Source organism: Pristis pectinata, chromosome 5, assembly GCF_009764475.1.
Source record: "Pristis pectinata isolate sPriPec2 chromosome 5, sPriPec2.1.pri, whole genome shotgun sequence".
Taxonomy (NCBI): Eukaryota; Metazoa; Chordata; class Chondrichthyes; order Rhinopristiformes; family Pristidae; genus Pristis; species Pristis pectinata.
In genome coordinates this window covers 82,697,367-82,713,709 of record NC_067409.1, presented here as the reverse complement: position 1 = coordinate 82,713,709, position 16,343 = coordinate 82,697,367, and the positions used below count along the sequence as shown (strand labels likewise).

At 40.0% G+C, this 16,343-nt stretch overlaps 1 protein-coding gene across 5 annotated transcripts in view; it reads left to right on the top strand.

The window, feature by feature from the left end:
* Nucleotides 1–16,343, top strand: part of LOC127570595 (putative tyrosine carboxypeptidase MATCAP2) — a 42,563-nt gene that overhangs the window by 3,094 nt on the left and 23,126 nt on the right. For 3 of the 5 annotated variants that reach the window (XM_052016291.1, XM_052016292.1, XM_052016290.1), the window contains exon 3: nucleotides 6,243–6,904. The exons of 1 other annotated variant lie outside the window; for it this stretch is intronic. In XM_052016291.1, coding sequence (XP_051872251.1) covers nucleotides 6,243–6,904 — 662 coding nt within the window. The remainder of the gene's footprint in view (nucleotides 1–6,242; nucleotides 6,905–16,343) is intronic. One more of the 5 variants, XM_052016294.1, reaches the window with a different exon arrangement.

The window sequence follows — 16,343 nt, the reverse complement described above, 5'->3', positions numbered from 1 at the left end:
CACTGGCAAAGCAGACCCATCAAACCTTGTAGCACTGTACTGTAAATTATTAAAATTAAGAAGCTGTGGTTTTGGGCATCTTCTAAATTGACTGAAAGAAATCATAGGTAAGCAGAAAATCATCTAATTACAATCTATTAGCTTTCTTCAGTTGATGAATCAATAGTCCTCCATGTTGAAAAACACGAGAGAAGTACTTGGAGTACCCCACCTGGGACACTTCATTGTCTGACACAATGAATGGCTTAGTAGCACTACTGTTACCTAAAGGACATCGCTCCTAGCCAAGATCAGTAGCCAGAGAACCAGCATTAGAAATGACCCTACTTGACCTTGGACTCACTAACCCCCTGCCACAGATACATTTGACATTGTCAGCATTGTTTGAAATAACCATCTCACAGCCCTTGTTGGGCTGAAATCCCATTATTACATTTCAGGCATCCTCTGTTACGTGCAATGAGGTTCTAACCGGATGGAGCTATGGCATAAGATTAGACAGGTATGGGCAACCCTTATGTTACTTAGGTGGGGTTGGGAGGTGAGGGGGATGGTTGAAGCTGTGTTCCATGTCATTTGTGCATGTGTCAAGAAACGTGAGTTAGAAAGAAATGTGTGTTTATTTACCTTTTTTACATAAATTCCATGAGAGTAATTTTATTCTGTATCTCAAATTTTTGAGTCATGATTTGTAAATTCTGTGAGGGTGAATTTTCGTTACCTGAACGACAGTACGCAGGGTTGCCCTTACTAGGTAATGGAAGCTCTATGCAACATTAAGATCTCAGATATCCTGTAAACTGTTTAATCAGATTAAAGCTCTGAGGTTCTGCTATATCCATTTGAATGGTCGTGGACTATTAAACAACTACCAGGATGAGAAGATTCCATGAATATCCCCATTTTCAACAATGTAGAGTCTGGCTACTGAGTACAAAAAAAAGTGAAATATATAGAATCTTCTTTTGAATAAGTATGTCATCAAGGACATCACTAAAGTTGAAATCAGTGGGAATCGAAGAGACAACTTTCCACTGGCTAGAGACTTAAGTAGAACAAGGGACAATGATTGTAGTTATTGGAAGTCAGTTATCCCACGTACAGGATATCACCATAGGAATTCCTCAGTGTAGTGTGTTCGCCCAAGCATTTTCCACTGCTTGACCTTATGAAGAAAGGATGTTCATTAGCAAGTGTCTGGTGTTCGTTTCAATTTGGATCTTCTCAGATAGTTAAGCCTGTTAGTAGTAATGCCTTAACTGCATTCAGACAGGGCTGGTTATATAGCACAAATGTAAATTGCCAGGGAGTGTCCATCTACAACATGATAATGTCTTATCATCTTCTCTTCAGTGGCCTTGTTGTCACTGGGTCCCACGCTGTCAATATTTTGAGCATCACCACGAATTTGATCAGAAACCCATTAGTGACACACATAGTGTGATGTTAAGAGCAAATCATAGACTTGGTGCCCCAGAGATGTAGATGTAACAGATGTGACAAGTGGAAGGATGGCCCTGTAGCAGAATAGCTTCCCAGCACACCCAGTGGACTGTCACAGGAAGAGGTACTTGGGTGAGATGTAAAAGGCACTTCAAGTCCTGAAATTGAACCCCAGCTCTTCAGAAGGAGGTGTTTTAAATTTTAAGAGTTCAGATTAATAAAAGGAAATTGTAGGATTTTAATTCAAGAATAATTGAATAGAAACATCAAAACTGGAAAAGTGTAAAATAATTAGAGACGCATAGTATGACAGGCATTATATATGAAACTATTTTTCATTGGTACAGAACAAAATTGATACATTATCTGAGGCAGAGGTAATCTTAGTTATCAGAGAACCAACTGTATACAACAGAGAGAGAGTAAACTGCACTACCAGCCACTGAATAATTGAATTGCAGACCAACTGAGTAGCCCAGTCCATGATCCTTGGTTATGCTCCTGTGATCCTTTTCAGTTGAAAACTTCACCACTGCAAATGCACAGAACTCCATTTATCCATTTACTTTGTTCTTTTTGAGTCTAGTTAACTACACATTTTTAATATATATACTTTAAAAACATTTATGATGTGCAAATGTGTTTCAGTTGGTTGTCTTGTAATTTTAATTGTTTTTTTGCTGTGGTAGGGTTGGAACTCGTCTCCAGATATTGATAAGATCCAACAGCATACTGGTCTATTAACTATCCATACCACTATCCCCTCTATTATCATACAATGTTTTGGAATACCTATATATAAAAAAATGGTTTAGCAACAATTTGCATTTATGGAGTATGTTTACTGCAATTTAAAAGCCTCAAGGAGCTTCAGAAGAGCATTATCAGACAAAGCGTCATTAAGCTAGATTGGAAGGAGAATTTTACAAAGGCAGGAACGTTGATCAAAGACGGTGTTTTGTTTCTAGAGCTCCATGCCTAGACAACTGAAGCACTGTCACAATGGGAATGCATGAGATGATAGATTTAAAGGACTGTGGAGATCTCAGCTGGAGGAGGGTCATATGGAAAAGACCATGTGCAGTGTTGTGACTGTGAATGAGTAATGTGAAGACTGGATATGTAGATGTAAACAGTCTTTTTTCAGCACAACAATGGGAACACATCTCCATTGATAAGAATACCTCAGCATATTCAAACACTTTTATTGGGAATCCAGGCACACGAAACAGCCATGTTTTACTCTGCATTGAGAGATCTCTGCAATGGCCAGTGGTGTGTATTCATTTGGCTATCCCTGTCTTCGATTGAAAACTGGTTCTCATTTTTATTAACTGGCTTCTACCCCCATCCCATAACTCCTGAAAGATGTCCCGTGCCTATCAATCCCTAACATACACCCCTTGTTGGCCCTCTGGACAGAATTCTGTCCCTGGGAGGTCAAGAGTCTAAGGAGGTTCTAATTAAATAGGGCAGCAAAAGGGCCTTCATTGAGGAGTCACTACCCAAATCGCTATGGTCCCTGTGTGGACCTACATCTACACTACCTAGGTTCCAGCATCTGCAGTCCTTTATTTCTCTATCAATTGCCCCTAACGGGCTAGCTACGAGAATCCAGCAGTGATAGTAAGAACATATTGCTCCAGGTGTTTTCTGGGAGGCCTTCCTGAATGGTTCATCCTGATTCTGGCTAACATGTTATGGATATAGTTCAAGGCATAGTCTATTTGTGTCAGATCCATGCTGTTGGAGGTGTCTGTGTTGGAGGTGTCTGTGTTGAAGGTGGTGGCTATGTCATTCATGGTATTTTGCTACCTCCATCCCTGCTGGCCCATTGCAGCATCTTTATTTCAAATTCTTATCTTCCCCCATTTGATCTCTAACTTTGAGACTATCGGACACAGCTGTCAGTAGTTGCTGTGTGGCAAGGGCAAGATGAGTAGCTTAATTTGTCTCAGGTTGAGGCTCACACGTACTAGTTCGTATCGTGTGCCATGGTAGAGGGACGTCCAGGTCAGGATAACCATGAGTCTATTAGTAGGTTCCCTGTGATCTGTCTAAGGGTGTTTGGAGGAGCTAGATACCTGAATTCTGTAAGGATCTCTCTTCAATGGCAGCCCGTCATATGTCTTGCCACTAGCTGGCCCCACTATTGAAATGGATCCAGCACATTTTGTATCCACTCCCAGCCAAGTTAGAGTGATTGTCTTCTGACATTCTGTAATGGGTTGTATTACAGTTTTGCTGGAGCTGGTTGGCCATAGGAGTGTGTCAGGTCTCACACAAGTATTATGTGGCCTTTCAATGTCTTTTCACCATCTAGCCTGATGTAATCTCACAATTTTTCTTCCCTCTCTTAGCCCGGTCTGTCTCGCCCTTAAGGTTGGGGAACTTAGTATCTTCTGTCATAAAATGGATCCCTTCCAACATCTGTTTTGCCAATAGTTTTCCATGCTGATCTATCCCTCTGGACATCTAATACCCAGAACCAGCCTTCATTAGAAAATACAATTACTGATATATTTTAGTGCTTCCTTCATGGTTTCCTGACGCGCTCTTTCTGCATACTCAATGTCTGTATTCCCTTGTATTCATTGGCCTATTTCCTTCAGGTGGGTGTTCATTATTTATGTTTCCTGTAATGACATTGTTAGGGGGTCCCTTGATCTGCCTTCTCTCTCTGGTTTGCTGTGCTCAGCAATAGATTATTGCTGTTTGTCCCTGTCTCTGATCTAAACTGAACTCTCATTTGCACCAGACACGTGCTGAACTTCAAGCACACAAACATTTACATGATAGAAGACTGGAATGATCTGAATCCTGGCTGCTCATTTGCATTTTTCAAGACAAAGCACTGATTAAAAGCTTTCCAAATGAATTGTAAAACTCGAAATTAGTATGTTGACAATACGCAATATCTTTTAACCTTTTCAGGGGTGGGAGGAACAACATTATTGTTAGGAAAAGCAACATTAAAAGTTGCTTCCCAATTGTTCCAATCTCTCTCTCAAACAAAAATCTTTAAATTTCAAATTTAAATTTATACTAAGCACCAATTTCCTTAAATGCTAATTTCTCTCCTAAATGTCAAAATCTCATATCTGGAGATAGAAACACTTATCTTTTTAATACCTTAACCTGGATTCAATGTGGCCATTATGGAATCTGGGCCTTTCTCTCTTTCTCCTATATCAACTGAATAAAAGAACACAATCTTAAAATGCAAGTAAGACAAAACTAAAATCCATGCTTGTGCTTCTCTTTCTTCAGAATCTTCACAAAAAATTTAGAATAAGCAGTTAATTTAACAGTGAAAAAATTTAACACGTATACCAAAGAATAAAGGATAAGACTTACATTCACACAGCTTTTAAAAAAACACCATCTCTTAAAATATATGAGGTCCTACAAAATTCCTTCACAATTAGTAACAGAATCTTTCACTTGGTTGCATCCTATTTCTTCGGGAGCATAGGATTAATTAAAATGTCCTCCCAATACACTATTAACTGATGTAATAGCTTTTCACTCGCCAGGGCCCTGGTTCCTGCATTCCATTCTGACTCACTGGGGCCCGGTTCCCATGCAGCCTTGTTCCCGCACACCCTTCTGAATTGCTGGGGCCTGGTTCCCTTTACATATACACACAGATGCACAATCACACTTTACATCTACTTCTCCAGCTCTCCACTCTGTTCTTTGATACTTCATGATCATTGGCCGAACAGATTGAATTATGGGGTGCTAAACTTAAAAACACTCATCCCCTTAGACTGTTGAGATCACTGGCCACATAATGGGTCACAAATGTATCTCAAATATTGTGACTGTGGATGAGCCACGTGAAGACTGGAGCTGTAGATGTAAAAAAAAGTCTCTATTCAGCACAACAAGCAGATATTCTGGAAGGAGCTCTCACTCGTAGAGTCTCTGTAGAAAGTCTCTGAACTCAAAAGTACATTGAGTTCATATACGCTTTAAGCACAAAGACAATAAGAGGTAATTAAATAAAGTTTTAATAGTCACAATTACAGTTTACTTCAATATTCTGAGTATGGACATGTGGATCTGTAGAATTACAGATCTACAATGGGAATGCATCTCAATTGATGAGAACACCTCTGCATATTCAAACGCCTTTGGGAATCTAGCGACCCAAAATAGCTGTCTTTTACCTCTGCATTGATGGATGGCTCTCTGCAGACAATAGTGTGAATTCATGAGGCTATCCTTCCTTGTCTTAGATTGAAGATGGGTTCTTGTATTAACTGGTTGCTATCCCCACCCCATAACTCTTGATGTCCCATGCTTAATGTTGTCATGTTGAATGACACAAGAATTTTAAATGGAGACATTGCTAAATTAGAGGTCAGTTTTAGATTAGCAAGGGTATGGGCGAAGGTCACTACTTCATTTGGACTATGTCAGCTCACCTGCGTACTTTGGTTAGTGGGAGGTGGGGCTATGAAATGTAGGTAGATCAACTGGAATAACATTAGTTCTGCAGCCAACTTTGGTATTTTATTTCATTAAATATGTTGATAATCTCTACAGAAAACAGTAGCACTTCTAGCCCATTAGATGTTTTGAAATAATTCAAATTTTATTTTTTTGTGCCAGTACAGTTGAAGGTGTAGGTGAAGTGATAGAAGTGTAACTTGGCGTTACACTGATTAATCTTTCTCCTGTTATGTTCTTGCCATTTGAACCTTGCTAATGAGATGGAACTTGTACAGTGGGAAGTGATCTTTTAAAATCTTCAGAGTTAATTTGAACGGTCCTGTGGTCCATCCTTGCAGAAAAACTTCGGTGGCCGGAGCTGGAGTTCGCCAAAAAATCAGTTCTGTTGAATCCCACCGAGAAAAATGGCACCAGCCAAGCCAGCCTCCAACAAGTCTCCGCCAGCATTCTGAAAGAAATATTTACGGGAAGCAATGGCTACAACGTCCTGTTGCCATCAAAGGTGGAGAAGAAGCGCATATGCTCCAGCCATCACAAAAAACACCGGAAGTCTGCCAAACCATCTGCAGTGCTGCGGTACAAGGAACGCCGGAACCCTAGTGCCTCTCTCCCACTGGTTGATGAGGAGTGGTGTCTTGGAAACAAGCATACGCAATTGCTTGTGGGCAATTTGGTTGCTAGCAGTTCAAAATTCCCCCTTGGCATATCTGTGGTAGGAAGTGGTATTGGTCTGTCCCAAAGGCCGAAAGGCAAGGTTAAAAGACTTTATTTCTCAAGCCTGCAGAGATCACGGTTGCCGGTTGGACAAGGCAAAGACAGCGAAGGTACCACTCGTAGACTCTGCATCCTGACCGCTGTGAAACCGTCAAATGTGGAGAAGGAGAAGGTCAAGTTCTTCAAGTCTGATTTCACCTACAATCCACAGTTTGAATATGCTAATCCAGCCTTGCCCAATGTGCTAGCAAGACACAGTGTTGCTTCCGAGAAATTTCTTCTGCAGGTATGGTCATGTCTCCAGTAATTGTTCTAGTAATAAAGCTGTGTTTTTAACAAGAGTTAAATAGATTTTCTCACTAGTCTGTTTATCCCTCTCTTCTAAAGAAATGTTTAGCATAACAAGCAATTTTAAATTGATGAATGAATCCACAAATCCCTATTTACAAATGTCACTTATCTTGTATTATCATGAGGAGGCAGCACATCTGGGAGGGAGTTTACAGAATTATGAGAAGCATAGATAGGGGAGACGGTCAGAATCTTTTCTCCCAAGTTAAAAGTGTCAAATACTAGAGGAGATGCATTTAAGGTAAGAGGGGGAAGAGTTTAAAGAGATGTGCAGGGCAAGTAATATTTACACAGGAAGTGGTAGGTGTCTGGAATGGGCTGCTTGGGTAGTGGTGGAAGCAGGTATGATAGAGGTGTTTCAGAGGCTTTTAGACAGACATATGAATATGGAGATATGTGGTGAGCAACTCGCCACCTAACTCTCCAAAGCTTTTCCAGAGTCTACAAAGCACAGTTCAGATATATGATGGATTACTCTCCATTTTCCTGCCTGTTAAAACATTCACAAAGTATGCCACCAAACAGGCTGAAGCAGTCCACTTGTTGGGCACCCAATTCTCCCCACCACTAGCATACTATGGCTGCACTATCTACCATCTTATTCAGCAGCACCAACTAGAACAACACCATCTGCAAGTTTTCCTCCAGGTCACCATCTGAAAGTTTTCATCCAGCTGAGTCAAGATTCCAGACCACTCTACCCAACAACAGAGCAAGCACCTTCACCAGTAGGACTGCTGTGGCTCAACAAGATAGTAAATCACCTCCTTTTATATATTGACTATGACATCTACATTGCATTAATGTTGGAAATGTGACCGATAATCTAGACCCATCAAGGGCCATCAGTTTAATATTTCATCAAATAGGATCACCTTTTCAATGGCATGACACTTCTTTGTTTGTGGACTGGAGCATCAGCTTGTATTATGTGTTCCAAGTTTCTGAATAGGCCTTTAACCCACAATTTTCTGATTTAGAGGTATTTAGATAGTCAGTGGAGTCCAGGTTGACACCATTTTTGCTGTCAAAGAGCAACAATGTTTTCCCTTTAGTTTATTTTCCAAAATTTGCACATCACGCAATGATTTAATGTCCATGTTCCATTGAATATGGGATAGAAATTTCTCTGTGCTTCTTTTGATTGAAGAGGGCAAAATGGAGGTTCACTTTTTAAAAAAAAACAAATTGATGATCTAATCTAATTTTCCATTTTAACTTTGGACAAGACCCCACAAAGAAATTATCTACTGAATATTACCTGGGATCAAAGTACAGTTGAACCCATGCATATGTGGACTGTCTGTTAGAAAAGGACACTTGTTTTCTGCATGAGATAAGGAAAAGTGTGTCTATCCCATAGGGACAAAAAATTTGTGGGATGGTGTTTTGCTTTAATTGGGGATATGCCTTTATCCCCAATCAATTTAAATTTTATTTTGTAATTTGCTGAGCTGTTTATGACTGGTGTTTCATTTTCGGAGAAAAGGATAAATTGATATATAGCCATAAACAGTGTCCATAGTCCATGCACTATTTAGGAAAGCCCAACAATCAGATAATAAGTATATTAATCTCTTAAAAGCCCTGGTTCAGGCTTGGAAGTTGTCCTGGACTTGTGGACATCTCAGTGGCCATGGATGATTTCATGGAGACACTGCAGATGCTGGAAATCTGGAGCAATGCACTAAATGCTGGAGGAACTCGGTGGATCAGGCAGCATCTGTGTAGGGAAATGGACAGTCAACTTTTCAGGCTGGGACCCTTCTTCAGGACTGGAAATAAAGAGGAGAGATAGCCAGTATAAAAGGGTGGGGGTAGGGGGTGGAGTGAGAGCTGGTGGGTGATGGGTGAATCCAGGTGGAGCAGGGAGTGGGAATGATGTAAGAAGCTGGGAGGTGATAGGTAGAAGTGAAAAAGGGCTGAAGAAGATGAAATCTGATAGGAGAGGACCATGGAATAAAGGGAAGGAGGAGAGGGGAACCGGAGGGGGGAATGGGTGGGAGATGGGTGGGGGCGGGGGGGAGAGGAAAGAAAAGGAGAATAGGGGCTGGTGGGATAAGGGATAACAAAGGGGGTACAGAGGGGAGTGGTTACCGGAAGTTGGAGAAATCGATGTTCATGCTGTCAGGTTGGAGACTACCAAGGCAGAATATGAAGTGCTGTTCCTCTAATCTGCATCTGGCCTCAACTTGGCAGTAGAGGAGGCCATGTTGGTGTGGGAATGGGAAATGGAATTAAAATAGCTGGCCACTGGGAGATCCTGGCTGTTACAGTGGACAGAGCGAAGGTGTTTGATGAAGCGATTTCTCCCAATCTGCGTCGGGTCTCACTGATGTAGAGGAAGCCACACCGGGAGAACTGACATTGATGGTTTCACAAGTGAAGGATGCCTCATCTGAAAGGATTGTTTAGGACCCTGAATGGTGGTGAGGGAGGAGGTGTAGGGGTAACACAGTGCGGTTGCAGGGATAAATGGCTGGAGGGAGATTGGTGGGGAAGGACAAGTGGACAGTGAGTCACAGAAAGAGAGGGATCCCTGCAGAAAGTTGGGTGGGTGGGGAGGGAGGAGATGTGCCTGGTGGTGGGATCCCACTGGAGATGGTGGAAGCTGCAGAAAATGATATGATGATATGTTGGATGTGGAGGCTCGTGGGGTGGTAGGTGAGGACATGGGGAACCTTATCCCTGTTGTATCTAGGGGGCATGGGGTGAGGGCAGACATGTGGGAACTAGAAAAGATTGGGTGAGGGATGCATTGATAGCGGGGAGGGGGGGGGGGGTTGGGGGGGAGACCCTGTTTTCTGAAAAAGGGGATATCTTGGATGTCCTGGAGTGGAAAGCATCATTAGAGTGGAGGCGGAGGAACTGAGAGGAAGGAATAGCATCCTTGAAAGTGACAGCGTGGGAAGAAGTGTAGTCGAGGTAACTGTGGGAGTTGGTGGGTTTGTAGAAGATGTCAGTGAATAATCTGTCTCCTGGTGATTTCATGGTATGTGTTCTCCAAGGATCAGTAGACTGATGAAGATTATAATCTGTGGGGAAAACATTAAGACAGAAATATAGCTCCCATCGTATGGTTATTTTTAAAATTGATCACCTTTGGTTAGAAGTTTGTCAGCCATAGACTTCTTCAAATACTGCCCTGGGACTGGCATTCACTGTCTTTGATTTGCCTTAGTTATGCAGATTTCCACAGTGATCAGTATTGCTTTGTATAAACCAGGAGATGTGACTCAACTGTTCTTTCTACTCCAAACTGCTTAGAGCTAGTTTCACCCCTTTATTATTGGAAATGACTAGGTGAGAAGAGATGTACATCTCTAGTGTGATGTAGTGTGACAGAAAAGATTGATTCTGTAATCTGAATGCTCAGCACACTAGTTGAAATTAGCTCAAATGGGTATTGGAATCAACAGCAAATCTCTGTGGAAAACTTGGGCTCATTACTTAAACAATGAGATGAAGGGTCCACAGAGAAGGGTTGCTGGCCCTGTACCTTGATAGTATGACATTCTAAACCAGATTGAATATTTGATGTACCAAATGCCACTGCAGAGGAATCGATCAGTCAACTTGATTAGTGACACTTTTGACACGTTAATTGTGGTTCTTCTCTCGAGTGAAGAGTGCCTGAAACAGGACAGCTGTATGGGCCATCAATGCATTTCCTGCACGAACTGTATATTGACTGTTTTGTGAACTACAGTTCATTGCCTCTGGCTGTTATTGTTTACCAATCCCAAGGGACTAGATTTGATAATCATGATTCTGGAATATTTATTCATTTCAATTATTCCTCTTTCAAATGAACCATAAATATTTGACTCTAGAACTCTGGTTGAAGAGGCAGTGATGATGAATCATGAACCATTATGGGTGGTAAATACCCAGCAGCAATATTCCATCCGACTGAATAGTTCAAATTTGATTACTTCAAACTTCTGTTTATTTTACCACACATACAAGGATGTCTTTAGTCCAATAATTCAGTCAAGACCAAGCATAAAACAAACTTAAATGTTTCCAATGTCTCAAATTATTTACTTCTGCTGCATTTATTTAAATTTTGTCTTTTGCTCTAATTAAACTTGTAATCTCGAGTTTGAATAAGCTAAGCAGTTTTAGTTCTGCATTCAGAACCTCTTAAGTTCTCTTCAAACAATGATTACCTTATTTTATTTCAAACAAAAGTGTTTAAGTGCTCATAATGCACCATGGAATATCTTGAGTCATGTGAGGTGTTATTTCTTTCTTGCATCTTTTTAACCAACCATTTAATTAGCTGTCAATTTGGGTAATATCTCAGAATAAAAGTAATTCCCCATTTTCTTCTGTTGTTTAAATTTTGCTGGTTTCTTCTTTTCACAACATGGCTATCAAAAATGTTAATTGGTAGTTAGAATAGAAGTTGAAAAGATCTTGCCTGTCACATCCAAATTCTATCCTTTAGGTCTCTCTTTTGCTGTTGTGCTTTCACTGTCTTGTCTCTTTCTCTTGTGTCTGCTTCCATTTTTTCTTTCATTCAACCCTCCTCCCTTTCCTATCTCTACACCAGATGATAAAATGGTGTTCCTATCAACATGAAGGCATGTATTGGTTTATTATGGTCACATGTACCGAGATACAGTGAAAAGCTTTTGTTTGCATGCTATCCAGACAAATCATTCTATACGCAAGTACATTGAGGTATTAAAAAGGAAAACAGAATGCAGAACACAGTGTTACAGTTACGGAGAAAGTGCAGTGCAGTTAGACAAATAAAGTGCAAGGGCCACAATGCAGCAGATTGGGAGATCGAGTGTTCATCTTCTAGTGTATGAGAGGTCTGTTCAAGAGTCTGACAGCTATCAAGCTACTGTATGTCTGGGATTTAGTGATGGCTGATTCTGTTAAATGAAAGTCACATCTACTTGCATTGAATAAGTGGTTATTTATTTCCCTTTTAATGCCTTAAGCAGTGGCTCAGTTTGTTTTTGGGCTTGAATTAATGGCTGTATATTTTTCAACACCATGCAAACAATAGCCTTTTGTTTGAATCAAACCCACCAAGTGCAAAGAGTTGAGAGCTAATATTGCCAATGCCAAGACCACCCTCTAAACTCAGACCCAGCAGCCTAGGATTGGTGGTGACTCATCTATAAGCTGGCCAGCAGTCAGATAGATGAGCTGTATTAAAAGTAATTACATCAGGTCATTCAGGAAATAGAAGCAGTCTGAGAGTAGAAGACACTGGCCCCAGAGAGTGCTAATGGGTGAATAGGGCCTGGAACGGTCATTTGCCAATATGGAGATGACAGTATTTCACAGTTGTTGCCAATCTTGTTGCATACATCAAGACACTAATAAAGAAGGAATAAGGAAACAGGTCTTAAAAATAGTTTTAACTTTAAACTGAGCATATTTGTATAAGGAATAGCATATTAATTATAGAGTCAAATAGTACATCTGAACCATATAAAAGTTCATTCTGAGGTCTTTTGGGGATTTTTTTGGGGGGGATAAAAGCATGGATAGCCAACCTATGGCTGTAGAGATAATGATAATGAAATAAGTACAGAAATTTTGAATGCATCCATTACTAGATTTAATGAATGTGAGTTGCATTCCTAGCTCTACCCCATTTCTGTAGCCAAAGAAATTATTTTTAAGATAAGTTAAATGTGATAGTGGAGACATTACCAGCAACAGATTGGTGGGAGGGGATAATGTTATTAGCTCACTAAGTGCAAGTCTGCATTAGTACAGGGGATTAGCAGCTGAAAATATAACACTGGTCCTATACACACTTCAGAAAATCCATTAAAATTCTTCAAGGGTTACCATAAACTGAGGATAGTGAAAACTGCAAGAATGCAGTTATTTTGCAAGAGTTAGGAAATTTGGCCAAATCAGCTACAAACTTATCTGAATAAAATTAGCATATTGTATAAATACTGTTGTTAGTAAAACCAGTAAGATAACATCAAACCATTAACTGTTGGATATACCCCCAAAGTATTTGGAATCAGTTTATAAAATTAGTTTAACAATATTAATATTAAAATTGATAAAACAGCCAACTGACAAAATAAGCTGCTGTTACTTAATGTTCTTGAGTGGATACAGTTTTTCCAGCTAATCAGTGATTGATTTTAATAGAGGAACACTGCATATGCTTTAAGGACAAATTTCTGCCTTTGCTTTATTTTGAGTTATCATAGAATAACAGAGTAACATTAGGAACAAAAATTGGCCAATTAGTCTCTGGGGTTACTCCCCAACAAAATTGGATCATCACAGGTCTTTACTTCCTTTATTTTCTCACCTTTGCTCCATATCGCTTGATAATCCTACCAAACAAAAATGGATTGTTCTCTGAAAGTTCTAATTGATCACACATTCATTGCCTTTCAGGGAGAACCTAGAACCAGGGATCACTGTGTAAATTAAGGGGTCACCCATTTAAGACACAGATGAGGAGAAATTTTTTTCTCTTGCAGCTCTCTTCTTTAAAGGGTTGTGGAAACAGTATTTGAATATTTTTAAGGAAGAGTTGGATAAATTCTTGATGAGCCACAGGGTGAAAGTTTGTTGGCAACGCAGAGTTAACATTACGGTTGGATCAGCCATGAGCTTATTGAATGGCAAAACAGGCTGGAAGGGGGGCAAGGGGACTACTCCTAATTTGTATACTTATACATTCGTATATATTTCTGCGGGGGGGGGGGGAGCAGGGAGGGGAAAGCTTCCCAACATTGTTTCTGATCTTGCATTCCCTACTCTTGATTTACCCAACAGAGGAAATAGAACACAGAACAGTACAGCACAGGAACAGGCCCTTCAGCCCACAGTGTCTGTGCTGAACACCATGCCAAATCAAAAAAACTCTTGCCTGCACATGATCCATATCCCTCCATTCCCTGCAAATTCATGTGTTTATCGAAAAGCTTCTTAAACGTCTCTATTGCATCTATTTCCACCACTACCCCTGGCAGTCCCTTCTAGGCACCTACCATTCTCCTTGTTTTTTCAAAAAAAACTTGCCCCACACATCTCCCTTAAACTTTCACCCTCTCACCTGAAATGCATGCCCTCCTAGAATTTGACATTTCTACCCTGAGAGAAAGATGCACCTACTCTAACTATGACTCTCATAATTTTATAAACTTCTATCAGGTTCATCATAACTTTTTGATATTTTATTTGCCTTGTTTGGATTATTCCTCTTATACTTAATCTAATATATCATGATTGTAGATGCTTTCCCACCCACGCTTTGCAGTATGCTGCAATAAAGCTGCTCCTCCTCTTTTGTAACTTTCCACCTGTGAATACTCTGAACATTTGACACAGTTGAAGTCATTGTTAGTATTGTAGCAAGGCAAATATTTTGTCATAGTCAAATTAGGATCAAAGAGCTCTTTTAGATGTTCAAAATCAGAAGGGGTTTTGATGAATTAAGTTTGGAAAATTATTTCTGCTGGTTGGGGAGCCAGTAACTCAAGTGTGTAAACTTCAGAAAGTCCCCTCCCTCTGCCACTGCTGCTTCTGCTGTTGAAACCCTCATTCAGGCCTCTGTCAACTCCAGAGACGAGTAATGTGCTCCTGACTGGTCTCCCAACCTTCATAAAACTCCACTCAGCACATATGCCCATGCTCTACCTTACATTTGATATTTTGGTCTGCACTTGGGCTATCGTTAAAATGTGGCATGTGTTGCATAAGAGTTGCCACTTTTTGTGCAATGTCAATTTTTATGTTTAAAAAAAACACCTTAACTCAGTAAATGTGACTTTGTAATCTCTGATCAAATACAAGTGGAAGATGTTTTTCCTTCATTTACTGAAAGGAAGAGTACCCATTGATGAACTGTGGCATATTTATGCATCTCTGACAGTGATGAAGAATGAAATGCTTTGAATTAGATACAATTAAAAGGGAAATGGATACCATGGGATTAGTAGGTTAACTGGCAGGATATACGCTTCCTTAAGAGCAGTGGTGCAATGTAATAGTAAATAATTAAGTAGCAACATCGAAATTGAATAACTAGCCCAGAGGGCTAGAATTAATTCTGTCTCTCCATGTCGCAACTAAGCAAGGAAACATTACTTTTCATTAAGGAGGAAATGGGATAGCTCTTACTTTGTTTGTGGCTTGGTGGTATCCATTTTCCCATAGCTGAATCTCTGAAGATTTCACAATGAGGAAATAAGTACTTTAATGCTTGTGGTTCTTCATAATTTTAGAAGAAAGCACTGTGCAGAAAGAAATACTGGTTGTCTAAATTTAATTAATACCAACTATTGTTGCTCTAAGTATCTTTCTTTCTAAAACAAAATGGATGTTGTTACTCTTGACTGATGAACTATCATGAACAAGTTTCCAGGATGAACTGAGCAGGTTCTTCCATTGACTTGTGTGCTAGGAAACCAAGAATGACGTTTTGGAAACAAAACTGCAAGTTATAGGGCCAGATCATGTTGAAACCCGTCTGCAGTGCTTGCTGATTCTCTGCATCCAATGAGGTCTCAGCTGCGAGGAGGCGTTAGGTAGCGTACAGAAAGACTTGACAGGAGGCAAAGCTAGGGGCAGAGTCTCATCTTGTGTTGAAGCCTGTTAGACTTCTTTTATTTAATGTATTAAATTTATGAACTATTAAAACACTATGTAAAGTGCTTTAAAATTGCTTTAAAAAAAATCACTTACAAATCAATAAAAAAATTTTTTTTAGTAAAAATCATAGTTTTCCTGTTCTCTAGGCCAAGAATTCCCATTGAACTGAATAAAGTTTTCACTCCTAAGCCAGGTCTGATTGACATGGGATTGAATTGATGGATTCCCAAATGTAATGCTGACAGAACCACCAGCCACAGTCAGCACAATCCAGAATGTAGCAACACAGAGCACAATCCAACCTATAAAATTGTGCAGCGCTGAAGGAGATCATTTGGCCTATTGTGCTTGTGATTGTGACTATTTCAAAGAGCTATTTAATTGGTCTCCTGCTCTTTCTGCAAAGCCTGGTAGTTCCTACTTGTACACAATTGTCTTTTATTTTCTCCTGCATCTTGGATTATTCTTACTTTTTATGTGATATTCCTTCCTTCCATACTCTATTCCATCTGTGGAAAGGCAAAAAAACTGCAATTGTTGAACATCTAAAATAAAAAGAAAGTATGCCATAAACGTGCAGCAGGTCAGGCAACATCTGTGGAGAGAGAAACAGAGTTAATGTTTCAGGTTGATGATCTTTCATCAGAACTATTGGAACAAAGGTCATCAATCTGAAACATTAACTCTGTTTCTCTCTCCACAGATACTGCCTGGTCTGCTGAGAATAACAAGCATTTTCTGTTTCTATTTAGCCAGCATCTGTTTCTGTCATACTC